We start from the raw sequence: 27,319 nt of genomic DNA, 5'->3' as shown, positions 1-27,319 counted from the left end.
GAAAGACTCGTTAATATAAGATGACCTAAAATAATGAGTCTTTGTGGAGAGGAGAGAGAGGAGGAAAAAAGACAAGTTGTCCAAGTCCACAGGCGTTGGGTGGTCACAGTGCTGCCGTTGGTCTTGGAGTTGTTCAGTTTCTAATTCTGCTGGTGAAACGGAGCTTGCTAGGGGCTCCTCTTGGCTTCATTCAAATTATTGCAGCAAACGAGCTCGCTTAAACCGGGAAGATTTGTGCAATAATCTTCAGTCTCCCTTTTGCCCTCCTTGATCGCAAGGAGTAGGAAACTTGTGTTGCCTTTTTGTGTCCCGCACCACAGTGTTTTCTGGAGGGGTGCTATAATAGCTGGAGGAGAATAATCTGTAGATATCATGGTGTTTGTCCAGCGTCCTTAGTGTTGCTGATAGCGGAGCAGGCTCCGGAGGAAGGTCCCTGTGGCGCCGGCCGCGCTCCCGCCCTGCCGAGCGCGCTGCCCTGCGCGGGTGACGCGGCGCGCAGGGCGGAAGTGACGTGTGTCGCGTGCGGCCCGCACCGTGGGGGGGGTTTGGACAAGATGGCTGGATCCACAGGTCTGTGAGGGGGCTCGCGGGCCCGGGGCTGGGGCGAGGAGGCGCCCGCTGGGCCCGCGCGTGGGAGAGGGGAGCCGGCCCTCGGGAGCGGGAGGGCGCCGGGGGGAGGAGGTGTCATTCAAGGGGGGAAGAGGCGAGCTGTGAGGGTGCCGGGCCAGGCTGTGCCCCGGCCGTGGTCACCCGCGTCCGCAGGACCGCGGCACCCCCGCCAGAGCCTGGCCCAAGGGGCGAGCGGTGCACGAAGGGCTGCCTCCCGCTTCTGCTCCTGGTGCAGTGGGGTGCGGGAGAGAGGACTGCATCGATTTAGAGCAGGAACGCGTAGCTGTGTGTGCATACAGGGACTGGAGGGCATGTCGCTGCCTTGGGGAAAATTAGAGAGGAAATTGGGTTTTTTCCTTTTTTCCCTAGTGTCATATCTTGTGAATATCAGAGCTGAAATGCAGTAGTACCTAAAAGTAAGAACTGTCCTACCTCTCCCTTCACCCTTGATGCAGGGGAAAGGTATCGGGCCTGTATTGTGTTTTGGGAGAAAGGTACTAAAGTTTGGTGCTGACTGCAGCATTTCAAGGAGCAATAGAGTAGAAAGGGGACAGCATCTTGCTGTCTGCCAGCGGGCGGTCTCTGGAGCCAAAGGGCCTGTATTCTGGGACTATGGAAAAGAGCTGCAATTTGTAACTGGGGAGCAGGAGAGCGCCCTGTATCAGTAACCAGTGTGACGTGTGTGGAACATGGCATGGCAGAATGTTGTGGAGGGTGATGGTAAAGGAAGAGACAAAAATGCTGATTTAAGTATTTAATGCAGAAGTTTAAGAAGTACAGGCCTCTTGCCTCACTTTCATTTTAGGAGAGGTTTGAAAATAAAAAACTCCTAATCATTGCAAAAGGTGAAGGCTTCAGGGCCTGTTTTGTCCCGTTTTTGTCCTCTGCATTTTTTAAAAGAGAAATGGGAGTGACAGAACTCAAGGAGGAGCAATGAACTGACTTCAGTATTAACTCCAGGGTGAATGTTGGTCAAATTTGTTTGCTTCTGTTCCCAATCATGGAAGGATAGACAATTTAAAAAAAAAAAAAGAGGTGCCTTACTTGGTGCCTTACTGTGGATTCTGGGAGATGGAGATATTGGGCAGGTTATTTTGGGTAGGAAAATCTGTTCCACTTGGCAGTTTGACTTTGGGGCTGTGGGATTTACAGAGTGGAGTCTGGAGGGCTTACAGCAAAGCTTGGAGTGCTGAGAAAGAGGAGGCCAAAAAGGTGCCCTCTTGCCCATTGCTAAGATGGAATGATCCTGTGAAATCAGACCTGCAGGCAGTTTCTTTTGTTAACATTTTTTGAAATGCCTCTTTGTTTCCGAGTTTAAAAAAAAAAAAAAAAAGTTAATATTAGCTTTATTATACAGCAACTTCCACAGGCTTCTACGTATGCTGTGGCCCCGGGTTTCCTGTAATACACAGGAAGTTGTTCAGTGTCAGTGAATTCAATCTGACTGTTTTAGAATACCAGTTACTAAAAATTCATATATCAAAAATGCTCTCGTCTTTCTGTAGAATATTTAACTCTGTAAGTAGAAATATTGTTTTGACTGAACTCAGAGGTTTTTCCCTTGTAAGGATTGTTTGCAGTCTTAAATGAGATATTCGAAAGCTTCTGTGTACGCATATTGAATGCAGTTACTTAAAGTGGAAGTTGTACAGAATTATATATATATATATATATATATCTGCCCAGACAGCCTAACATGCTAATACTACATGTATGTGTTGTTACAGATATTAAGTGATTGTAGTAAATGTCATTTCCTTCATCATAAAACAATCAGACAGAATCATGATGACCACACGGAGAGTTGAGTCAGGGCATCCAAAGCAATCTGCTTATTTCCATGGGGAAAACACTGGTGGCTCTTCATTGGAATGTGCTTCAATTTGGGGGATGTTTTGGGGACGGGGTTGTGTTTTTCCCATAGTAGACAAAACTTCAGACTTTTTAAGATCTCATCTGGAAGTACTTACTCTTCATATCAAAAAAATGTGTTTTACTTGTTTGTGGAAGAGGAAAGGGAATCACTTGCTACTGAAATAAAAAGATTCAACTCCAGCTAGTTAGTGAATTTTGTGTGCTTTTTCTATACAGTTCCACTTAATCCTTGGGAGGGGGAAAGGAATGTTTTGGTTGCATGAAGGTCCAGGGATAGAAATTCCCTAGGTCTAGGGAAATCAACAGCAAAGTTTTTACTGAAGTTAATTGTCTCAGTTTTATTTCAGATATTGCTTTCTGAAAATCAATTGTTTTTGAATCGGCACATTTTTTAAAAATGCATTTAAGAACAAATAATTTATTTGGCAATAAATGTCTTTTCATACATTCCAAATGAACTGTGTATATCAGCATTTTATTGTTATAGATTATCATATGATTTTCCAAAATCACCCATATGGGGTAGTTTCCTATGTAGGTATTGCAGCATCTAGAAATTTATTTTTAGGATGTAATTCAGTGCATCTTTCAACATTACAAGTCTTGCTTGCGTCTGGACTTGCGTTATTTGTGTGGATACAGTTGGAGGTTTTTCAGGGGAAAAATGTCAGTTTCTTTAGGAAGTGAATGGCTGTTGTTGAAGTGCAATCTGCCAATGTCAGAGTGGTTTGCTGGACACTCATTGATCTCTTTCAAAATACAGGGTAGAAGATTTAAAGTATTTTCAGGTTAGAGAAAATTACTAAAGCATACTTGAGAAATAAACTAATAACAATGTTTAAAGGAGTTAAATATTTGTATTTCTAAAATTTTGTTTTTCTTAAAATTACCTTATATGTGTAAGAGATATGTCTTAAGAATGGGCTTATATCCTTAAAGAAAGCAGTGCTCATGTCATTAAGTTTTGCAACTTCCATGTGAAAACATGAGATTTAAGGTTGTGCTGTCTGGTAGTGTGTTCTTAACTATGGGCTGTAACAGGTTATCTTCTTCCACTGAGGATTTAAGTAGGTGGGGGAGAGAAAAGAGGAGTTAATTTTATTTCTGATTTACTTTTAGTGCGTAATCACAAGCAACCTTTTGTGCAAGTGCACTAAATGGCTTTGAAGGGCCGCTGCTAGATCCTGAACAAATATTACTGCTGTAAAATCCAAGCTGCTCAGTTACACATAGCCAGTTCTTCAAAGATCAGGCTACTTTGCGTGATTTGCCTTGCCCATGCAAAAATAACTTTCCTGTTGAATTTTCAATATGACCAGTTAGTTGAACAGAATTGCCATAATGCTTTTTACTTTTGTTTTTAAAGATTTAGTGGTGGTGAAAGCAATTTGAAGAAGTGTATATGACAAAACATCAGCTGTGAAGAGGCTGATATTAAAAATGAAGGACAGAAAATGATCTTGAGGGCATTTAGTCTAATTCCCTGAGGTGTTAGGAGGCCTGAGTATATCTTTTTATGGTGAGTTGTTGTTTTTATTTGCTTCTGCTGAAGATGATTCTGTAACGTGAGGTGGGACTTCATAATACTTTCCATTAAATCTCTTACATGTTTTCTTGATTCCTGAGTTCATCTATTATCCATTTGATGCACATAGAGATTGATGGATCGCCATACCCTATATGGAGTTTTTTCATTGGCGTTTTCATTCCACTCATTGGCATAAATAGAATGTAGGAGTAGTGCTTTAAATAATACTTCTTTCCTCATTGGAAATTATAGAATTTAAGCTTTATGCCTAGAAATCTGTGTGTTAGACTCATCATGGCCTTCACCTGATCTGTTGGATCTTTGCTTTTCTCGAGGACTAAGTGGCCCTTTGTTCTATATCTCATAAGGTATTTTTTATCTTCCATGATGGATTTACCCCTCCCTTGTATTTTGGTATCATGCTTCCATTTATATTATTAATTTCTTGTCCTACATCTGTCCAAGATGTCATTAGAAGGATGTTTATAATTTTATAGTCTTCATAAACTTTGTTCTGTGTATTTATGATTTTAGCTCTGTAAGCAGAAATTTCTTGAAGCTGCAAGTAATTAGAGAAAACAAAAGAAGTAAAATACTATATTCTGTGGGGCACCAATCTGCATGGGGCATTTTTCCATCCTGTCCTATGTACAAGGAATTACAACTGCAGTTGTTATGACTGGATTAAAAAAAAGCTTGACAAGCCACAAACAATTCAGATGTGCTTCAGCTGGGCTGAAAACAATTTCACTCACAAATTACTACTTTTAAGTTATATATAGCCCTTCAGTTCTTTCCTACCCTGTAGCATATATGGATAAGGTACTGTATTTCCTCAGAGCTTCTCCCTTACCAGTCAGCAGTCTCATGTTGTTCTTTTACAACTCTGTCACATATATGTCCCAACTTATGACTTTGCTCCGTGATGGCTAGGCAAGAGTAGACTCAGGCTAAATAGGTTGCTTCTCAGAGTATTACAGAGTAGGCCCTTATTTACTTATTAAGTTCAAGAATGTTATCATTTATAGTATTGAAGTACACTGTACAAATTTTACAATGCAATCTGAGAAAATCATATTCTGGGTGAAGACACAACATAAAAATCAGTAATATTAGCCTTTCAGTGTTTGGTTCATTGTATAAATTCATTGTATAAATCTAAACATGGTTCATTGTATAAATCTAAACACAAATATGTTATATGTGACTTCTTATATGTGAGAATAATATTCCCAGATCTCAGGAGTAGTCAGTGGAAGTTGAATTACCTGTACCTTTTATTACCTTATATTACTTGTGGTGTTTTGCCATTTGAAAGATCTTTCCTAACGTAGTGCAAGTACTTCCTGTGAGACTGTTCAGGCTTTGTTTCATTGACAGACCCTTGCTCCTCTCGCTGCCCATTTTTAACATAGAGTTTTTTTTTCTAGAGTATGACTTATGCTTCATCCTGACTGAAAACATTTAAATCCTTTAGCAACTAAATTTATCTGAAGTACTGGATCAAGTTCAACTACTAGTGTCACCAAAAGTTACTCAGGTTTTGTTTCCTTGCTATATCAGTTAGTCTGTGGGAGCCTCAAAGTGCTGCTGTTTTGCATGCTGTCTCAATTGCAGCTTGTCTCTTCAAAAGCTGATCTAAGCTATATTCAGAGTGGTTTCAGGATGCCACCCTGCCTCCTGCCTGAAAGAATACTTTTCTTTATTTTTGTCATTTGGAAGATATTAGTGTAATTTGAACAATATTTTGAACAAAATCAATATATTAATGCAAAAACTCACAGATGTAAAGCTGTCAGACTGGTTCTGACTAGCACATGCTTGGTTTGCAGCCTTTTAAATGTGTGATATTTCTCAAGTAATAGAAATTGTGGCTAAGTTAATTCTACTTAGCATTTTGCAACAAATGGAACCTTCAACAGCAACATAAAACTTCAGAGCTTTAAATTGATCCTTTGTGCTACCAGAAGCTTCAGCTAGATTAGAAAAAATATTAATGATGCTGATGAAGTGAAATGCAACATCTAGATAGATTACACTCATTGTGCCCTTAAATTCCTTTGGACATTTCCACCGTACCATTAAAAAATGTATCTTTAATAGCATTTGTAGCTATCCATAAGCAGTAAGCTAAATGGATGTGAAGTGCACTTGAGTAATGTACATGTAAAAACCCTTTACTCAGGTTACTAGAGTGTTAATAATTATCTTAATTTTTATCCACATTGGTTAGTACTTTTTCAAGGAAAGATATCTAAGTTTTCTTCCTTCTCACTGAAGTAAAATCTATGATGATGCAAATTTTAAGTAATCTAAATCTTTGAGATGCTGCAGACAGAAGAAATATCACAAATAGAACTGGAAACCAATCTGGTAAGAAGTGTTCTTACTGTAAATACATTGGTGAATGCTTCATACCTGCTGAGTAATCCTTCCATTTGTACGCCCGAGTATGTACTTTAAGTTGTGTGAAATTACAACAACAACCACAGATCACGGTATTTGTTTTTCATAGGTCAGGCTTTTATGTTTTGGGCTGTTTTTGGGTGCTGAGTCATGCTGGAAAGAACCTTTATGCAAGCCTAGCTGCTAATCAATGATTTGAAACTCCTTTAGACAGCTTTACAGCTTTGGTAGACTAAATCCTTGTTATCTGGGTCACAGATTGTATTTCTTCCTATTAAAGCAGACCCTGTGAAAGTCATTTCATGATAAGAAATCTTGGCCTCTGCTGTGTTCCTCTTCGTTCCTTTTACATGAAACAAAATTTTGAATGTATTCTTACATTAGAAAGATAGTCTGCTTGAAGTATGTGTTTTAAAGTCATTTTTCTTCTCTGACTGCACAGTCTCTCATTTAAAATGAAGCTTGCCAAAACTGGTCAGGTACTGAGCAGTTAATCTTGATTCTAAAGAGATGATAAATCAATATTTATATTGTTTCTCTGAAGTCACTGGTATGTCTTTAAGAAGCAGCTTACTTTCCTAGTTTGTTGCCCTAAAAATCTGTAATGTAAAAAATCTGAATTGTAATAACATTCTTAATTTGATAAGCAGCATTGCAGTGTGTCATTCTTCCTCTTCCAGCACTCCCATAGTAAGAGTTAAGGAAATCAGCTGCATCTTTTACGATGTAATCCGTGTTTAATTGGGGAGAAACGCCCCTGGAGCTACCATTGAAGCGGTGGCGGTCGGTCGTTGTGTCCCCTGCCGAAGCAGGGCGGGTGTCAGTGACTCAGCCTTGCCTTGTTGAGTGCTTTGTCTTGGAGTTAACCACAGCTGGACGTGCCGTCTGACCTGTCTTTGTTAGCAGGGCTCTTGTTTATAGCAGAAAGCATATATAAACTGATATACTACTAATATTGGTGCAAATTTGTACATTAGGTATGGAGTATATTCTGTGTGTTCAACTATCCCATATTGACTCGTGTGTGCTTGTGCTCATTGACACATTTGGTCCTCAGGGCCAATTGCATGTGATGGATGTTGTGTCTCTGTTGTGCTGCGAACAGCTTTGGGACGTGTAAGGTATTGTAGCCTTAAAAATGGCAACAATATTTATTTAAAAAAAAAGGTGAAAGAAGGGAATATTTTGAAGCTAGACTGCAGTAGATGGGGAGTGGAGGTTTTCAGTGAAGGAGAGGAATCTTTGTTAAGGAGGAATAATGAACAATGGAAAATCCTGCCAGAATTGTGAGAAATGGCCTCTCCCGCAGGCAGGTGAAGGCTGGAGCAGCTCTCGGGCAGCCTTATTTTCCCGTATATCAGGCACCCTTGTGGGAACGCAGTGGCCCTGCGGAACAGGGCAGGCTGTTGGAGTGGGGTACGGAGCAGCACGGTCAGTGAACGCTGAAGAGATGGGGTGTTTTCTGGAGGCTGCTGCTTGCCGTAAGGGGCAGGTCTGCTCGGAAGGCTGTTTTGAGCAGCCTCGTGAAAACCTTCCCTGCACGTTTGGTAGAACACGAAAGCTCAGAGGAGCAGGTCGGTCACTGCTGGCTAGTTACCTAAGAGGATAGGAGAAACCATGGAGAGGCTTCTTGATAACAGGTCTATTTACCTTTACTGGTGATTCACTTCCAAACATAATGAATAAAATCTAAAGTTGCACAAACATTTTGAAATTTCACTTTTGAGCTCTTCGCTTTGCTGGAGAACTCAAGTTCAGGGCCTCATTCTTCCTGTAAAAGCAACAGAAATGGAAACACATAGAGTAAGCGGATACTGCTTTTGTGGTCCTAAAAGACTGAGGTCCGTTACTTCACTCTCAAGATTTGTGGTCAGAGGCACTCTAAGTTGTGTTTATAAATCAGCTGTCTGCTTATGACAGTTCAAACTACTAATGCCCAGAGGTATAGAGCTTCATTGCTTCCCTTTCTGTCCCCAAACTAAGTAAGATCTAACGGAGTTCTGTTTTTCAGTTTTAAATTACTACTGCTGGCACTTAACTGACATCTTAATATTTTGAACATGCAGAATAAAATGAGATTACGGGAGAAAGGCCGCTTCTGCGCATCTACCTTCTGCTTTTAATGAAATCATTTATTGGGATCGAAACCCCAAACACTCTTGTTAGAGAAGGTGGGGAGGGAAGCAGGGGACAAGAAACACAGGCACCCCTCAAAGTTTCTACCCTTCAGCCAGAAGATGTGTTCTGTGTGGCCATAAAAGCCTGAAACCTGAACTGTGTGAACTTGGAGGAAAAAATAGTTCTATTTTTAATATAAACTACATATAGAATATTTATGACTGCCTAGACCAAAATAAAAAGGTAACTCCTGTGGAAGTTTCTCCATGTGGCCCAGTTGTAGATACCGACAAAGCTAAAATGTCATTTATGTGAAATATAATATAATTATTATCATTAATGTTCTGAAAAGAAATATCACTTTAGATAGCTTTAACCAAAATGTAGGTTTTAAGATTAGGGTCTATAATTTTAACAGAGCTGTGGCTGTTTACTGGTTTCTGCTGAAACAGGGAAGGATTTCATAGCAGGGGAAGTGTCTTTCAGAGGTGGGGGGGGGAAAGGTGCAAGGCCAGACCTCAACCTGCTTTTCAAAGCCAAAGTAACTTCAGTACGTTCCTAGAATTGCACCCACTCCTTAAGTCTTCTGACTTGCATTTTCAGACTAGTTTAAATTCTAAATAAAAAGCAAAAATGTTAACCAAATTGCAGAGTTCCTACATAGTCAGATATGTAATATTTTGTCATTTTTATATATAATTTTTATATAACTTACGTATGTGTGTGTTTTTATATATACACACATATATAAATAATTTTATATACATACATATATTTTATATAAGCTCTTTTGAATACAGGTGGCTTCTGTAATTAATGCTTATAAGAAGGAAGTTTCCTGACAGTGTAGAGTTGTAGTAAAACTGACTCTGAGTTATGAAGAACGTTAAGCACATTGATACAAGACCAGTTGCTCTCTACTTTTCAATTAAGAGGCATCCGCTTACTTTTAATTGTGCAAATTTATAAGCTGATAATCACTTTTCTTGTCAAAGCCCAAATTTCAAGAGTTTTTTTTCTTGCGAGTAGTTTTATGTGGAAGTGGATTTTTATCTGAACATGTCAGACTCATTTTTTCTGCACATTTGAAGCTTTCCACAGCTAAGGATATTTGGCTTCATCTTCATGAGTCTGCAGGTGGAAGCTGTTGCTGCTTACTGCTTTTCCAGTTGCAAACAGGAATGTCAAGACACTGCTCAGTTGATCTGGTACATTCCTTATGCGCTAGGTGTATACGAGTGGTAGTGTTTGTTGTTTTCTTGTTGCCCACGATTAATTTCTGAAGCACTGAGTGTTTGCAGGGTCTCTCATTTGTGCTTTCTTTTATACCATCTATATTTTTAAAAAGTCCTTTTGAATTTCTTTGTCATTGGTAGCAATGATTATATTTGGTTTCATATGACTAAATGTGCAATGATGAGAATATTGTTGTGGAAAATATCCTTAAGGTATTGCTATCTTTAACTGTTAGGTGCTGCAATCATTTAGTACCTTGCTCACTGCCCTGAGCAATGTATGTGGTTCAAGTACTACTGCTCGCTATTTTCATTTAGGCCAAAATAATATTTTCTTAACCCAAAAGTTATTAATGCACAATATTCTGTTGTTTCCCTGCTACTAGCAGTAGTGATGGAGTTCTTTTATAGACAAAAATCTGATGTCAAACTTTAATATGCAGATTATTAAAAGTGCCCTTGGCTTGTGGAACCAGGTTGCTGTGATCAACGTCAGGTAAGTAATAGCTAGGATATAATTACAGTTAGCCTGGTAATACACTTCGATATCAAGTGTCTGGTAGTAGGTTAACAATTTTTGTTCTGTATATTCACTGAAGCTATTAGTGACTAAAGGGTATGTGATGTGAGCAGGATAATGGACAAAAAAACATCTTTTTAAGTAGATTTTTGAGGGAAGTCTATGTTTTATAATTATTAAAGTTGTATAGATGTTTATAAATACATACTTCAGATAAAAAACTAAAAAGTACACACACTTAGTGAAAATATTTTTAATTATATATATATTTTTTTTTTCAAATTAAGACTTCACATGTGCGCAACACTTTTCTTGTTTGTATACTGCCTATTTCAGGGCTACTAGATACTTTCCGGGTGTTTTTGGTTGATTTGGTTTTTATTAATGCCTCCCTGGTGATGGTTAAGATTTTTTTTTTTTTCTTGAAAATGAAGGTCTGTGTGAATTTCCATACTGTTCCAAATAAAATTATTTAATTTGAAAATGAGTGACACTGGGCAATAAAATATACCCATTATATTTGTATACTTTATTTTACTGCAATAGCAAGGAGCCACCAAAGTTTTGATATACTTTGTCCAAAGCCAGACTCTTGCTGGATTGTTGAGGCTGGAAGGAGGTTGATGTTTTCAGTCTTTCTCTTTGTAACTTTTTATTGCCTCTCTTCCATGCGGCCTTGTGACCCTGTCCCCCGCCCCAGGCAGCTGAAACCGTGTGGGCTGTATGTTTGTTTGTGTCGTGTGGTTGGTTGGTTGTTTTTGCCAGCTTGGAGCTGTTAAATAGGGTTTGCTAGTTTCCCTCCTTGATATCAGGGTTTTTGTTTTATATTTTTAGGGTTGTTTTTGCTAAATATCGATGTGAAGAAGATAATCTATACATTGAAAACTGTCCTAACGCAGATCCTTGCTGACATGGCTCTCAGTCGGGAGGAATAGCATCCCTCCAGGATCCTAGCAGGGTGAATGTATAGCTTATTATGTAGCTTGCTTTGGGCCACTACAGAAATTTGTTTTTATAGCTGTGTTTGGGAGTGTGCCGTCAGTATAGTTTACCAGTATCACCATGGTAAAAGGCTGCTGTTATAAACATCGTCTTTGGGGATGACTGAGACCAAGAGCAGGGGAAAATTTTAAGAACTGGCTGGTGATATGGATATTGGAGTACATAGAGCTTATAAAATAGTTTTTGGAGGGGGGGGGTGAGGAGGAAGACAGAAAATCCCATGCTTTATTACCTGAGCCAATCTATAAAATGTTAGGATTACTATTCCTTTTTATAAGAGCCTAGGAAAAAGAGAAGCATTTGGATTATCACGCTTTTACCGTGATGCTATGCAGGCAGTTTGGACTGCCAGGTTCAGTCCAATATTCTAACACTTATGTTTCAGTTTAGTGATTGCCATTAAGTCAAGTTAGGCCCTTAGTCTAGCATATGTCACCTTCTTCAATTTGTTATATCAGTGTTGCTTTAATCTGAATTCTCTTCAAATTTAGCTTGCTTGTTCTAGACAAGCATGGGAATGTAATTTACCTTCCACTTCAGATGTAGTTAGTAGGTTACTGCAGAGTGACATCAAAAAGTGTTCATTCTTGCACTGCATGGTTTGAAATTTCAGCAGGTGTTTGCCCTTCTGTGCAGTATTCGATCATTTACACTCCTAAACCAAAGCATTCTTTAACTGCACCAGTTTAAGTGCATTTTAAAGCAATTAATGCATGTATCTGTAAGGGCATTCCTATGCGAGTGTAGCCTGTGTAAGTTTAAACTGATATATATGGTTAGAGAAGAAGCCACATCATCAATATGTATCTTTAAAAATAAGATTAATGTAGTCAGTGTGCTCTATGGAGTCTGCTCTGGAGTGCAGAGTTGTGCATTCTCTCTTGATCCTGATAAAACGCACACTAGGAAATGTTCCCATACTTGCTGTGTGGATCTGTGTCTTGATCTCTGTGTCTATGGAACAGGTCCAGCTAGAAAATCCTTGACTTGCACAGTCCTTTATTGCTCCTGTAAAATTGTTGGCTCTACTAAAGGCTGATTAAGATTATTTATTTATTTATTTTAGATTTTTCAAATTCTGAGTAAAATTACAAATGTAACTTATTTGTACTGTGGAATTTACCTCTTATTTCTAAAAACTTGTTGATGAAAACATGATGTCTGAAGTGACATGTTTATAAAAGTAAAAACATGCCTAATTTTTAGAGAAGAATCACTTCCCATTTAATTTAAATCTTCATTTACTGATTCCTCTTTTCATTCCTCATTGTTCCAAGATATTATCCTCACTGATAAGTTCACACTTCTTATAGATACCATATTTTATAGTGCAGTTTCATGATTAAAATTCTAAATTAAAAATAACTGATACATTTGAGCATGAGTAGATTTCTTTAAAAAAAAAAAAAAAAAAAAAAGAAATGTTTTTGCTTCTTAAAAAATGATCAATACTTGTTGCCAATTGATATGTGTGTTGGTTTGGTGTTTGTGTTTTTTTTTTTTATTTTTTTTTTTGAGTCAGGATGCATTTGGGCAGCAGTACCCATAGTGAGATAAGCTTTGCAGGTGAACTGAAAAGAGGGATTTTATTTGTTTTTTATCTTGATGAAGCCAGGTGTATTTTAGCATAGAAAACCTTAGCCACCATCCCACATAGCTGGGTCCAGTGCTGTGCCGAGCCAGTAATGCAGCCTACTGCCTGGAGATCACGGATTCCTACGGCTTTGCCAGTTCGAACGTCTCAAGGCTGCTCGAATCCCTTTCCCTTGGAGTGAGGGGTTTTAACCAAGGGGTGGCTCTCATGGGGAGTGAAAACAACCTGTCCAAAGCCAGCTGGTCCCTTCAGCAGCTAGAACTGGGGAAAATATTTGGCTGGTGGATGATAATGAATAACTAGGGGCATCAGCTTGTTCCAGAATATCAGGTCTGAAACTCAGTTGAATACTGAGGTGATTTCTTTCATTCTGCCTTTGCTCATGAGCTGCAAAGGGTGGGCAAAAAGGTGTGTCGTAGCCATAGCCATACTGGGTGGTGTAACAGGGTCACAGGGGGTTGTTGCATTGTCTGAATGCTGCAAGTGAAACTGATTTTTGTTCTTGGTGCCTTTAGAAATACTTAAGTTCTTTAATAAAAATTTCTTGGATTATGTTCTCTGAATTAGAGAGAAAACTCTAAGTTGTATATACACCTTAACAGTACAACTTAGATTATGCTGTCTGGGAAATGTGAAATAGTGATACAAATAAGAATTTCTATTTCATACTAGGGACAAGTTTAGCTTTCAGAAGATTTAGATGATCATTATCCAGCCATGCTGCTGCTTTTCAGCAAGGGAAGCACAACCTGGTACACACCTGTTCTTCCAGCTAAATGGATTTATTTGCTGTAAAGCATGGTGAAAACAAACATGTAAAATGCAATATACTGCCTGTGAGTGGGCTCCTATGAGGGAAGTGGCATTTAACTCCAATTCATCTTGCTGGTAAACTTTCTTTGCTGACCACTGAAAAGATAAGGGTTATTTTCTTTCTTTTTTTTTTCCCCCCCCTTCCTTTTAAAAGATTCTACTGTCACTGGCCACAAATCTCTCAATGGAACTTTGAAGTACTGAGAATAAAACGTTAATCTTGTATTCCAGGACAACTAAGTGCTTCAGTGTTTTTCTCGAAGCGGAGAATAGAGACCTGTTCAATCTTTGCTGCAGAAGTCTGTGGTAGCCCCTCGGAGTTAAGATGTGCACAGTTACCGGCTCTCCTCCTCGACTGCCGGTTGACAAGTGGTGCCATCCCTTTGGGAAGACAAGGGGGAATTAATGTCCGGATCTTAAACACAGCGCTGGATAGGTAGAGACAAAGGCAATTTGTATTTCCTATGAACATAGAAGTAAAGGAATAGAATATGTCTGCAAAATTGAACTAAAGAGCTTAAATGTAGAAGTGCTCTTCTAAAACAGTGGATTTATTTTAATTTAAACAGTTATTTAACATGTGTCCAACTCAAATATTGGCAGACTGTGTAACTTCCTGAAATGGAAACCTTTTTTAATGTTGATTTTGTTCCATTTCAGTGTAGGTCTTGATTTTTTTTTTTTTCTGGGACTTCTAAAGCTGTTTGGGGTTTTTTTGGGGAGGAGCAGGGAGATCATGGTGATTGGTTGGAGTCTCCGTAGGTTGCCCTCTCCCTACCCCCTGTCCCTCAGTGTTTTGACTCGTTTTTAGCTTCCGAGCAGCGTTTTGCTGGGCAGTTCTCGCCGTGATGGAGTGAGTGCACGTAGCACGGCACTGCCACACCTGGACATTTTCATCTTTTTGCAGAGAAGTCCTCTAATTTGCTGGAGATGTTCTGGGCTTTCCCGAGTCCTGCCAGGAGAGTCTGTGTTTTGCCTTAGTGGAGTTAGTGAACACAAACTACTCAGTGCGGAAAATGTGTGATAAACACAGGACAGCCGTAAAAGTTTGGTACTTTCTTAAACTGTCATCCCCTCTGCTTTTATGTTGAGTGCAGTTTTATGATCCAACTGAGCCAGTGTAATGGCTTTTAGACACTGAAACTTCTCTCTTCCCCACACCTGTTTGTTTTTCCCCAAAAGAAGGCATTTAAAGACATGGACGGTCAGTTCTGGCTTTTGTTGATCCTTCTTCCCGTGTCAGTTCAGTTCCTTAATTTGTCGGATTGGGTTTTTTCATAAAGAGGTAGCAGCTTCTTGCCAGATTAGTGTGAAGGAATAGCCCAGTAAGTGCCTGCACCAACGTATTTTGGGTCATCTCATTAAAGGTGGTAACAGAGAGAGTAGAACTAAACTTAAAGGCTGTTTGCTTGACTCTCTTATGTGCCTCTAAAGGAGGTAAACTGTAAATCAGAAGTTTTGCGCTTGGAGCAGAATTGTGAGAAATGGTGGATTTCAGAGGTCTAAGATATTCATTGGATGCCAAGGGGTTGTTTTGAGGTGCCGTGTACCAGTCGGAAGCTGTTCAGTCGTGTGATGCAAGGCACTGGTCTAGTACAAGTCTATCCTGCAGGTTTCAACTGTGGCAGGGGGAAAGGTTGGCATTTATATTTTACTAGCAAACTCCATGTCAGAGCATATATAAATATGCAGCAAAAGTAAAAACTTTGTTTGCTTATTTGACAGAAGTGTGAATCTCTGTTTTCATACTTAACCAGAGCTAGGTGAGCTCAGTGTGCAGATCTAATACAAAGATCTAATAAGAAGTCACGATGGGACCGTGGGAATTAACAGGCCAATTTTAATCAGGTGTTCTAAAAAGATCCGTGCTAAGATAGAGAGAAATCTACACTGATCTGCACTGTAGAAGCAAATTGAGAGGGACTAAGAATGGTGCAGTGGCCAGACAAGTTTCCAGGTGCTTTTATAACTGTGTGTTTGGAGGCTGTGTTCTTGCTTTACTGAAGATGCTCCCGCGTCCTGCCATGGAGGCCAACTTTACACAATTCACTTCATAGCAGAACAGTTCTTGATCCTTATTGGGGTAAGACTTAAGGATGAAATCTTATCTGTGAAAACAAGCTTTGAGAGTGATCAATCCTCCCTTAAAACGCAGTTTCACATCAAGGTAATCTGAATGTTTGCTGGCACTTGTCTGAGTTCTCAGGGCTGGGTCAGTTTGTTAAACTGAACAGTTTTCTGGTCACTTAGCAAGCTGAAGGAGCTCATCGTGGATTTAGATGAGCAGTAATACCAACCGGAGAGGAGGTGAGAACATGCCAGTGACTTAATTTCTATATAATTCCTAGTTTGTGTGTGTATCTTTTCCTACTTTTTTTTTTTTTTATATATATATATTTTCCCTGGGCATTTGGGGAGTTAGTAGTTGGGGGTTTTTTCATTCCTAACATTTTTAGGAGCCCCTTCCTAAAACGTGTTATAAAAATAACTTTCAGAGTCATTTTAAGAGAAGCCGTGTTTCTCATGAAGGAAGCCCTTTCTTTCACAAGAGCGGGCAAGATGAGCTATCCAAGGATTTGTTCAAGTCCACTTAGCCGTGCCTGCCCATACGGGTACATATTTCCACCATACACTTTTGGCATTAATCCTTCCTTATAGAAGGGCTGAAATGCAGACTCAGCAATGTCACGACTTACACGATACTGGTTCCTGAGCAGCTGAAGGACTGCTAGGATGGGTTGTTTTCTTTGAGTCCCATCTTTATCGCGCCAGCGCAGTATGTTACGAAGAACTGCGTATGTACCCTTTGTATGTGCCTTCTAGTGTGGCAGACTGCTTCCTTAATCCAGTAGAAGAAAGACTCTATAGCTAAAAGCATGGAATACTTGATAAGTAGCCATAATGAAACCAATTTTAGAAGTTTGTGTTTCTTGCTGTGACCCATAATAATTACACTCTTCCATTTTCTGTAGTTAAAGTACCTCGTAATTTTCGCTTATTGGAAGAACTTGAAGAAGGTCAGAAAGGAGTAGGTGATGGTACAGTAAGCTGGGGCCTTGAAGATGATGAAGATATGACACTCACCAGATGGACAGGCATGATTATTGGGCCACCAAGGGTAAGTTAATTTTTTTTTTTTTTTTTTACGTTTGTAGGCTGTCCATACTGCAAAAAGATGAAAGATTGCTTTGCCCCAATGTAAAGAGATAAGTTAAAATTTAATGTATGAAGTTGCAGTAATATTACCTGTTCTTATTCTGTAACACTATGTTTATGTTAAAATTCATATCCTGGCACATTAGTGTTTTGGGTCTAGCCTGTCCTAGCCTGTGTTTCTGTAAGTGTGCAAGCTAGTTGTGACTTGAGACTTACTACCTAGAGTGTTGGTTATACTTGGTCTGCATTTCCATCATCAGCATGCATAATACCAGGCACTGACAATGCAGTCAACTGCACAACTCCCTCCAAGATTTTACTGTATGTCCCTGGTAAATTCAGTTTTCTAGCAGTGACAAAACTTCCACAAGTTTTCAGCCTGGAGAACAGAAGGCTGGGAGGGAATTGGATCAACGTGTTCAAGTACCTGAGGGGAGAGTGTAGGGAGGATGGGGCCAGGCTCTTCTCCATGGTGGCCGGTGACAGGACAAGGGGTAACGGGCACAAGCTGAACCCCAGGCAGCTCCATGTCCATGTGAGGAAGAACTTCCTTGGTGTGAGGGTGCCAGAGCCCTGGCACAGGCTGCCCAGAGAGGCTGTGGAGGCTCCTGCTCTGGAGATCTCCAAACCCGCCTGGATGGACCCTGTGCCCCTGCTCTGGGTGTCCCTGCTGGAGCAGGGCTGGACTGGGGGATCCCTAGAGCTCCCTGCCAACCTACCTACTAGCTACCTTAGAATCAAAGTGTTTGAATAACTTTCTTTAAAAATTTATATTCTAACATTTTTTGAGAAGAGCTTGCAGAGGTGATTTAGTTAGAGTAGTATCTCTGTAACTCTCTGAACATCCTCTGGAAGGTTTATAGCTACTGTAAATATGTATAACTCTACAGAGTAGCTGTTAACATTCAGGAAAAGCATCTTAGGCACATACCTAAGGCACGTCAGAGAGCGGGTTAGAATTTCACTGCCTGGAATTGTAGATAGTCGTGGTACATCATGATCCTGGTAATAAACTGCAGGAAAAATAAACTGCTTTCCCAGCATGTCCTGGCATTGAGGGAGGCACAGGCTTACTCTACCTTCTTTACACAGTGACAAAATGTTGGATCATAATTTGGGTTGTTAACTCCCCCCAGAATAGTGACTGCTTACATTTTTAATAGCTATTTTTTTTTTCGGGACTTGATGCAGATTTAGATGGATTCTCTGAGAAATATGATGTTCATATCCTTAAGTTTTACTCACTACTCTGAAGACTGGAAATCTGCAGAGTCAGTCACAAGACTGTTTGGTGTCTGGTTTCTGGTTCAGCCTAAAGACTTCTACCACATCTTTGGAAAAGACTTGTGTCTTTTGAATCCCATGTGTGTTTTATTTATTTAAGTCATCTTCCATATATATTTCCTTTATGGAAGGATGCAGGTAAATTATATATGTGGGCCCTACACCATAGAGTGGGTAGGTAGTTCTGTCGAAGCTTGTGATTAGCAACCTCAGCAGAGTAGAGTGGTGTAGCAGATTTAAGAAGTTTGACTGGGTTGTGTTGAAGCACTGTGGACGTTTCTCATTCAGTATTTGGCTAAATCTGCTTCGAGCCATTGCAATTACTTCTTTCCTAGATATAAGTCTTTGAAAGGTGGACTTCTATTGCATGAGACACCTCAAATATTTTTAAAAAGTGTTAGTCTAAAATAAGCAGACTTACTTGCCAGTAGGTAGAAACTGTAATTCAGTTATTTGTTTTCCAGTGCACAATAATGTGAGCATGCGACAAGAGCCATGGTTGTCAGCAGTGAGTGTGTGAAGTGAAAGAGCACCGGCTCCCAAGCCCGGACCCCGCTGAGAATTCCATGCAGTGCCAGGGTTTAGAGAAGGTGGGAGATGTGGAATTGTTTGAAGCATGTGGCAGCGTGCAGGGAGTGTGGAGGAAGTTGTTAATATTGTCCAAAGCATGAAGTTGGTTGACAGGTTTTTCTAGCTTTGTCTGCAGACTGAACCAACGCAGAGGGAGAGGGGAAGATTTTTTTCGACCCTGAAAGAATTGTTTTTTTGCTTTTGGGGGAGAGGGTGGCCGAGGTACTTAACTTAGATGAAGTGGAGGAGTGGGAAAACCAACTAAAATTAAAATACTATGTGCAGTGAGCCATTCTTGGGAATTTTCAGATTACTGAGCAGGGAGCTTTTAGAGCTTTTAATTAAGAAAGATAGTGAGAAAGCAGCCGTATTAGCATGAATGTGTTCCTTCAGAGGCTTCTTTATCCATTTCTTAATGAAGAATGTTGGAAAGAAGTGTTGGGCAATTTTGCATAGAGATAAAAGCTTCCCCCTTGTTTTCTCCGGTCCAGCTGCTGCTGGAGCTTCATGGCTTCGCAGGATCGTGTTGCAGTTCGGGTGTTTCACTAGTTTGAGGGTAGTAGTGAGCTCTTCAGTTGACAGCAGAGGGAACTGTAACCTGCCTGTGTGGCTGGTGCTTGGAGGGACCGATAGCTAGCTAAGGAAGGTGGTGTGTCTGGAGAGTCTTGATGCATGACGGGTGCAAGCCAAAGTCCTTTTCTGTCCTGGTAAGGCATCCAAAGAGATGGTTACACTGGCTGGGGCTTCCTCCCTTTTGCAGCACAAGGGGTGCACACTGATGTGTATCAGTGACGAAGAGATACGGATACTTTCTTACCAGATATAGTCTGCTTGACGAGATCAAGAATGATAGCACACTACTAATTCCTACTTGATCTTTCTTGAGATGCATTTGCACTTTGAAACAGTTAAAGAATGATCTGTTCCGTGATCACGTTGGAGTGATGTCTTCTGTGAACTGATTGTCACTTCATTCTACTCTGCAAAGTATTATAGTCCTCTAAACTTTATACCATCAGCTGTTGATTTGCTTCCCCTCTGAAAAGCTTTCTTGCTTAGAAATCCCCAGCAGTGGAAGTCTTGGAGATCATCTGGAGTGCTAATTATGTCTAGGTTGTTTCAGACACTTGTTCTCATCTTGGTTTTCATTGTGTCTTAATAGTTGGGCTATGCACATTTGTCTTTCCCTGACCTTTTTGCTGTACTAGATATTTTTGTGGAGGAAATAAATAACTTAATGATCATTAATCTTCCCCTCAGTTGCTTACTGTGTCAAAGGCAATTTGGGAATGCAAAGGAGTTGGAGCGATAAGAGTAAATACGAATTAAAAAAGTTTTCCTGTTAATTTCTGTATAGTAATGTTTTCTTAAGAAGTAATGTAATTGCTACTTACTTATTGGGTGATCAAGATAACCAAATCAATGGAATATCAATCTGTAATTCAAGGTAATGAACCGATAAATAATAAGAACAGATTAATAGTTATCTTACATTTTTTTCATCTTTATTCCTCTTGCCTTTACTTTGCTTTTTTTTTTCTTTTTAATATTCAACTTTCAGTAAGATGCATTAGTCTGTCTTTTTGCCTTCTAGACAAACTATGAAAACAGAATATACAGTCTGAAAGTAGAGTGTGGACCTAAATATCCAGAAGCACCTCCAACAGTTAGATTTGTAACTAAAATTAATATGAATGGAATAAATAATTCCAATGGAATGGTAAGTTGAAATGGTAAGACCAACCACCTTGTTCAATCTCTACTCTGAATTTTATCTGGGGAAAAGCCCAGGTGAGGAAATACATGTTGGACAGAGATTTTCTGTTAAATTTTGCAACATACATACTTCATTTAAATCAAATTTTTGTTGACTACTGCATACACTAAAATCTTTAGGTTTTAGATATAGTAAACCAATGGCTTATCAGTAAGATCTGATGAGTATTATTTACAGTATTGATTTTTTTTAATGAAGCTGGGGATTATCGTTATGTAAGGAATAAAATGACTCTAAGCTATGTGTATTTTCCCCTCATATAAAGGGGATTAGATTCAAACAGGAAGAGGACTTGGTATGGTCATTATTCATTTAGACTGTAAATGTTGTTTCAGTATCCAGATTTTATCTGCTGTTTTTATTAATTATGAATCAAGATTGTTTTGCCTCATCCTCACTGTTCTAGATGTAATAACTCTCTGTAATGAATCAGTGTATTTATATTGTTGCTGTCCTTATAGAGTTTATTCAAATCTGGACGAATCTGAGCTTCTGTCTTAAGGTGTCTCTCATTTTATGCTTGCAATAAATTAGTTTGACCTACCTCAGAGCTAGTGTGGGATGGGTGCATGGAGGTAGCAATGACAGCAGCTTGAGCAACAGTTTGTTACTTATTGTGTGCTCTTACTCTGTGAGTAATGTCGGGGTACCTTGGATCTCAGTGGAAAAGGGGTGAGCTCTCACATTTTCAGTGAAATGTATGTGTATGAACAAGAAACTACAATTGATCACCCTGCTGTCTATGTGTATATTTGTCTTCGGTGAATGCAAAGTGATTGGGTTAAGGTGATAGTTCACATGATTCAGTGATCATCTTTGGATTTGGAATAGTTTAAAAGATTCAAAAGATTGGCTTGTACTTGAGGAATTATAACACTGACATGTGAAACAAGTAAAGAGTGTTCATTTGAGCTGCTGTGCATGGTAAAATAGTGGGTCGATTGGGCCTTCAAAGCCAGTGCACTGGCATTTCAGAAATACTTCAAAATAGATGTGTAAAGAACTTCTGACATATCCACCAACTTAACCTGACCTGAAAATCTTCCTGCAGTCCTTACCTGCAGGTGAGCTGTTGCTCTTGCTGTGGCTGGTGGTCTAGGTCTATATGTTCACATAGAGGCTGTGACTAGGCAAAGCTGCCAGTATGGAATGCAGCAGAGATCTTTGTGTGTTTGTAATATTCTTTTGATACCTTCCTTTAGTAATACGTGTTATTCTGAACTGGTGAACAAATGCTCTCGTGTCTCCATCTGTGCATGCCCGGGAAGATGGGTGTTTGTTCCAGGGAACAGAATCTCAGGCCTTCAGAGCCCAAAAACCCAGGTTTACCAACTCGGCTGGCTTGAGCTTTATGGAGAGAAGTCTGGACTTCCTCAGCCTGATGAGAAGCAGGGTGGTGTTAAAAGCACTGCTTCAGATGCAGATTGCTAGTCAGAAAGTTCTGATTCTAATAATTTCATAAGTTTCTATCAAATCTTTGGCCTTTTTTTTTTTTTTTTCCTTCAGTAGTCCTAGTAGTAGGATTTGCTTTGGAAAAGGACAACTTTTAATGTATTTCAGTAGGATTAGATTGAATTTTCAATGAAAATAGTTTTTAGAACAACAGAATTTAAAACTCATTCATTATTTAATTTTTAATGTCTCTGTCATCCTGGTATCTTGCATTTTTTTTTATCTTATTTTGGTGCTGTGTTTACTAGACTTGTGCCAAATTTGTCAGTTAAAATAGGCCATATTTTACAAATCGGAGCATGGAACTGGGCTTCAGTTGACTTGAGCTTGGCTTTACTCAGAGCAGGTTTTTCGGCTTTGGATAAGTAAATTAATACCTGTGTTTCCATAATGATAAACTAGGGTAGCAACCTATCAGGGGCCTGGAACATCTGCCCTATGAGGAGAGGCTGAGGGAGCTGGGCCTGTTCAGCTGGAGAAGAGAAGGCTGAGAGGGGACCTGAGCAGTGTCTAGAAGTCCCTCAAGGGAGGCAGTGAGGAGGATGGGGCTGGTCTCTTTTCACTGGTGGCCACTGACAGAACTAGAGGAAATGGCCACAAACTGAAGCACCAAAAGTTCCACAGGAACTTAAGGAAAAATTTCTTCCCAGTGAGGGTGCCAGAGCACTGGAACAGGCTGCCCAGAGAGGTTGTGGAGTCTCCTTCTCTGGAGATCTTCAAACCCGCTTGGACGCAGTCCTGTGCCACGTGCTCTAGGTGACCCTGCGTGTGCAGGGGTTGGACTAGATGATCCCTAAGGGTCCCTTCCAACCCTGAGCGTTCTGTGATTCTATGATTATTGAAATACTGCTTGTGAATGACTCCTTTAAGGAGTAATGTACTTAGTTTGTCTTTTTGTCTATTTCCTTGAATCTGAAACTGCTTCATTTTCACTATTTTACACATATCTTTTAAAAATTGGGGTTTAGTAAGAAATATTATAGTGAGAGTACTGAATATAGTATGTCACATGCTATTCAAACTTTTCATTAAACTTCTCTTCAAATGTAGCTTTAGGAAAATTTTACTAAAACCAGGCGTTTTTAGAATCAAAAGTGGGGTCCATCTGCATTAGGTTTGTGCATGTGTAGTGTACAGAGCTTCTCCGAAATGCTGGAAAGCAAAACATAAAATATAGATGTCTTATGAATGAAACACTGGAAGACAAACTAATCCATGAAAAAAGTTAATTGGAAAATCCAGACGTGAACCCAGGTCTCATGATGCTTATGCTGTTGTCTTAACCACAAACCCTGTTTTTTTTTTCTCATGAAACACTCCTGAACTTCTCTGGAACATTTCACATTGTTTCCTATTTTATAAATTCCTTCCTGTTTCTTCCAAGCTGCCGTGTCTCGCTTCCTGGTCATTTTTTGATACAGTAGATAGTAGCTGCTTTCCACAATTGTTGCATTTCTTGAACAGCTGAAGGCAAGAACCAGGCTCTTCATCTTCAGGTACACTACCAGCCATGGCTCTGCGGCCTCTTTTTGACATATGGGTAGCTTTTGGGCAAAGGGGTTATACAGTCTGTAGGTGTCATGAAAAAGCCTTTTCCAAAGAAGAGCCTTGAGATAAACAGCAGCACAAACTTTGTTCTATCAGTTGTTTAAACTACTGGTCTCTGCTGACAAGCTCTATACAAAAACATCCAGGAAGCAGTCAGGTTTGGTTCTATTTTGCTTCAATATAAGAGGATGCAAGAACTAGTAACAAGCTGGGGAGAAATAACTCCTTCAGCTGCTGCAGTTGTGTGTGAAGTGGATGGATGATCTGAACCCTCCCTTCTTCCCTTCCTATGCTGCTGACCACTGTGCAAGTTTTCTTCTTGTAAGATCACTGTATGTAGAAAAACAATGGTCTCATGACTCCCTTTTTTGCTGCATCCTGTATATAGAGGATAGTTCTGAATAGTGCCGTGTGCATTGTAACAGAAATGAATTCGTGTTGCTAGTTTTGTCTATTTTGTAGGTTGGACGGGGGCTCTGGGCAGTCCACCCCTCGTTTCTCAGGAGGGCTCTGGACGAGGTGGTGGTACCTCCCAGCAGAGCTCGTTCAGGCTGGAGGATGTCTTACTCAAGCTGCTGCTTCACTAGTGCAGGAGATCTCTTATCAGGGTTTCCCCTCTTCTCCCTGCTGGTTTGGTCTAGCAGGCTGCTTTTTGAGAAAAGAGAAGCTATTCTCCAGTTCTGATCAGCATCATTGTCAAACCTTTCTCTACAAGCTTGTGTACTTACTTCAAGTACGCATGGTCTTGCTGTAAGATACAGCTTTCCTCTCAATGTTCTTTTTATTCCAAACATGGATAATTTAGGGAGAGCTATGAAGTTCTCCCTTGTGCTGTGCTTGGTGGTGTGCCGTGCTTGGCAGCTCCGCCGAGTTGAAGGGCTCACTGATTCTGAGCAGGGGGACGTTGGTGTTGGTGCGAGCCTGAACCCGGTGGTTCCCAGCACCTCCCCGAGGTGGGTTGGCAGCGGAGCTCACGAGCAGGCGACAGCCCCTGTCCGGCCAGGGCCTGGCTGTGCAGCTGCTCAGCTCTGTGCCCCTCTGCATTTAGATGCTTCTTGCTGGGGCTGCTGCCAAAGCTGTTCCAAGCCGACTCTTAAATGCAGCCTGACCTCGTGTTGTGGATTGTGTTGATCGTCCCATAGGTTTCATAAAGAAGCGGGGAAGTCCTGTGGCCTTTCCTTTCTGTTTCTCTTCAAACTAGTGCTGTTTGAGCTCTGGTGTGGCTGAATCTTTTAAAGAAATGAGAAAGCCTCATTATATGTGAAATAACATATGGGAAGATTGTTTGCATAATTTAAATTGATAAATATATAAATAGATAAAAATATGTCTGCACTTCTGCAATGAACGGTTGATTTCCCGTCCTTCCTTCCTTCTCACTAATGTTAGTATCAGCACAGATGGAGGGGTCCAGCTCTATGGATTTTATTGCAGAGTATCCGTATGTAAGTACACGATTGTTTTTCTACACCTATTTTAGAAACATAGGAACTATATTTATGCTTCAGGAAAAGTTTCAGAGAATACTTTGAATCTTTCTCAGAAAAATATGAAAACTATTTATGAAGAAATTTTGTATTTTATGCTAACTGAATTTCCTTATAACACTGTCTTCTCTTTCTTCCCCAGGTGGATGCACGGAGCATACCAGTGTTAGCAAAATGGCAAAATTCTTATAGCATTAAAGTTGTACTTCAAGAGCTAAGACGTCTAATGATGTCCAAAGAAAATATGAAGCTTCCACAACCTCCAGAAGGACAAACTTACAACAATTAATTTTAGCTGATTCTCAAACTTCTGTCTTAAAACAACGACCTTCTACTCATGTTAATGTCTTGATTAAATCTCACAATGCAAACACCCACACATTAAAAGAATTTCAGCTGGTATACATGACCTGGACATTTGTAAGAATATATATAATATATGTATGCCCAATATGTTTTCAGGCACTATGGGAGAAAAAGGCAGCACAATTATTTTTTCTCTTATCAAGGCACTGTCATTTAAGCATAAGCCTGAAATAGCCTAAAATTGGAATTCAGGTTTTACAAGATGAAAGCATGACAGAAAGTGTCAGATTGCTGTGGAATAATATATGTTTCTGAAAATAATCTCTTGAGAAGGCAAAATATAAATGGCATGCTTTATCCATCTTGCTTAGTAAAAGAGCTGCAATTAAATTTGTTTTAAAGTAGCAGGTACAGTGAATACCGTTGCTCATCTTGTTTAATTTTGCAAAGGTGTGGGTGCCGACTACTAGTAGTGTCACAAAGTATGTTCAGGATTGTTTTGATACCTGTATTTATAAATGGGGGGTTTAATTTCTGTTAAGCAGCTCCTGTGTGTTACATGTATCGGACATGGCAAATATTTGTTTACAGTCTTTGTTCTAATAAACCATGCATTTAAGTTTTAGTGAAACAAAGGAAATGTATGGATATGTGATTGAGATTAAAGTTAGTCTTAAAATGTAAATAAAATGTGGAAAGTGTCTGAGACTGTGCCATTTCTATAACAGTGATGTAATATATGTACAGTAACTTGCAGAAGTAGTGGAAAGCCAAACATAATATTGCTGCTGGGTTTACGTGCACCTTTAACCACTTTTTGTATGCTTACTCTCCTGGGTAGATCAAGATACTTGGTTTGTTGAGAGGAGCAAGTTCTGTCATCTGCAGTACCACTTTGGACAAACTTGCACTCTATAAAAACAAGCAAACAAAATCCCTCCTCGTCTTTTCCCACACATTCTTTTGAGAAATGAGCATCACTCTCTCACTTGGCTTACTTGACCTCTGAGCAGTTTTCAGACCCATCATCTTGTTGAAATCTGTCCTCCTCCTCCTCAGTCCTTTGTCTCACTGCGGCAGCTGCTACTCTTGATTTTTTTTCCTTTCTTCCTTTCTCTGTGTCCTGTCCTTGTTTTCCCTCCTGTATCATGTTTGCCTTATCTAAAAATACATTAAAAAAAGAAGAGGAAGAAAACCCCCAAAACTTCAGGATGCTTTAAATAAAAGCTGCACCTGTGGTACAGGTCATATTTCCATCTGCATTGTATGCATCAGATGCCAGTATACCCTGTCTTACTGGTTAGAATGTTTTCTGCCTCTCCTGTGACTGTTGGTCTCTTGCTTTCCATACATTCTGTGTAGTGGGAACAATGGTTTTAATTCTGTTACCGATTTCTCATCAGAAAGTAGCTTATTCTGTTCTTTTGAAAATGAGACTTCTCCCTCAAGCCTCCCAACCTCTTTTTTGCTGTTGAAAAATGCAAGGCTTGCCTCATTTCAGTGAGAAAATGTAACGTTGGGAGTGAGACAGCTATTTGGCATTCAGTTTTGTTACCTTGAAAAAGTGAGTATGATCAACTTTAAATTGACTATGAGTTTATTTAAGTTTTAAGTTTAATACATATAAGTTACCTTTGAGTTTGATGTGCTTTTGCTTTCTTCTGATGTAAAGGACAAATCTTTAAAAGCAATAAAAACTTGGGGTCCCTTTTTAATGGAAGGTTTAATTAATATTTGTCAGTTTATGCTTTTTGGACAAATTGGGCGCTGGTAGAATTGGTGGAATTGTAGCTGGCAGCTACCTCTTTTCTGTATTTATATAACTTATCTGTGAAAGTTTGAAGTGCATTGCAACGTATTCCTACTTGATTTAATTTGAATGATTTTGATGCCATTAAATACTACTTGCACTAACATTGCTAATCTATATTTGATCAATTAAAATAATGCAACTGTGTAGTCGAGATGAATTTTGGGAAGACTTTAGTAGCGTAATTTAAGAGACTTATTCACGGAGTATGGGAAGAGACCGGTTGCTA

General features: G+C 39.7%; 1 protein-coding gene across 1 annotated transcript; it reads left to right on the top strand.

Moving 5' to 3' along the window:
* The first annotated feature begins 507 nt into the window (after window positions 1-507).
* On the top strand, window positions 508-25,983 carry UBE2V2 (ubiquitin conjugating enzyme E2 V2). The gene is made up of 4 exons (XM_088536361.1): window positions 508-570; window positions 16,673-16,818; window positions 20,305-20,430; window positions 25,117-25,983. Exons 1-4 carry the CDS (start codon window positions 555-557, stop codon window positions 25,261-25,263), a joined length of 435 nt encoding a protein of 144 aa, XP_088392487.1. The 5' UTR covers window positions 508-554; the 3' UTR covers window positions 25,264-25,983.
* Window positions 25,984-27,319: the final 1,336 nt, after the last annotated feature.

This window comes from Tinamus guttatus, unplaced genomic scaffold (assembly GCF_059628265.1).
Source record: "Tinamus guttatus ecotype Peru unplaced genomic scaffold, ASM5962826v1 Tinamus_guttatus_pri_ptg000659l, whole genome shotgun sequence".
NCBI classification, from domain to species: domain Eukaryota; kingdom Metazoa; phylum Chordata; class Aves; order Tinamiformes; family Tinamidae; genus Tinamus; species Tinamus guttatus.
The sequence above is the reverse complement of the archived record's forward strand: the minus strand, read 5'-3'. Positions and strand labels throughout refer to the sequence as shown.

Bases quoted from the DNA above. Each gene is read 5' to 3' on its own strand.
- UBE2V2 (XM_088536361.1), top strand. The intron at 16,819-20,304 runs GTAAGTTAATTT...TTTGCCTTCTAG, and splicing joins TGATTATTGGGCCACCAAGG to ACAAACTATGAAAACAGAAT. The intron at 20,431-25,116 runs GTAAGTTGAAAT...TTTCTTCCCCAG, and splicing joins TAAATAATTCCAATGGAATG to GTGGATGCACGGAGCATACC.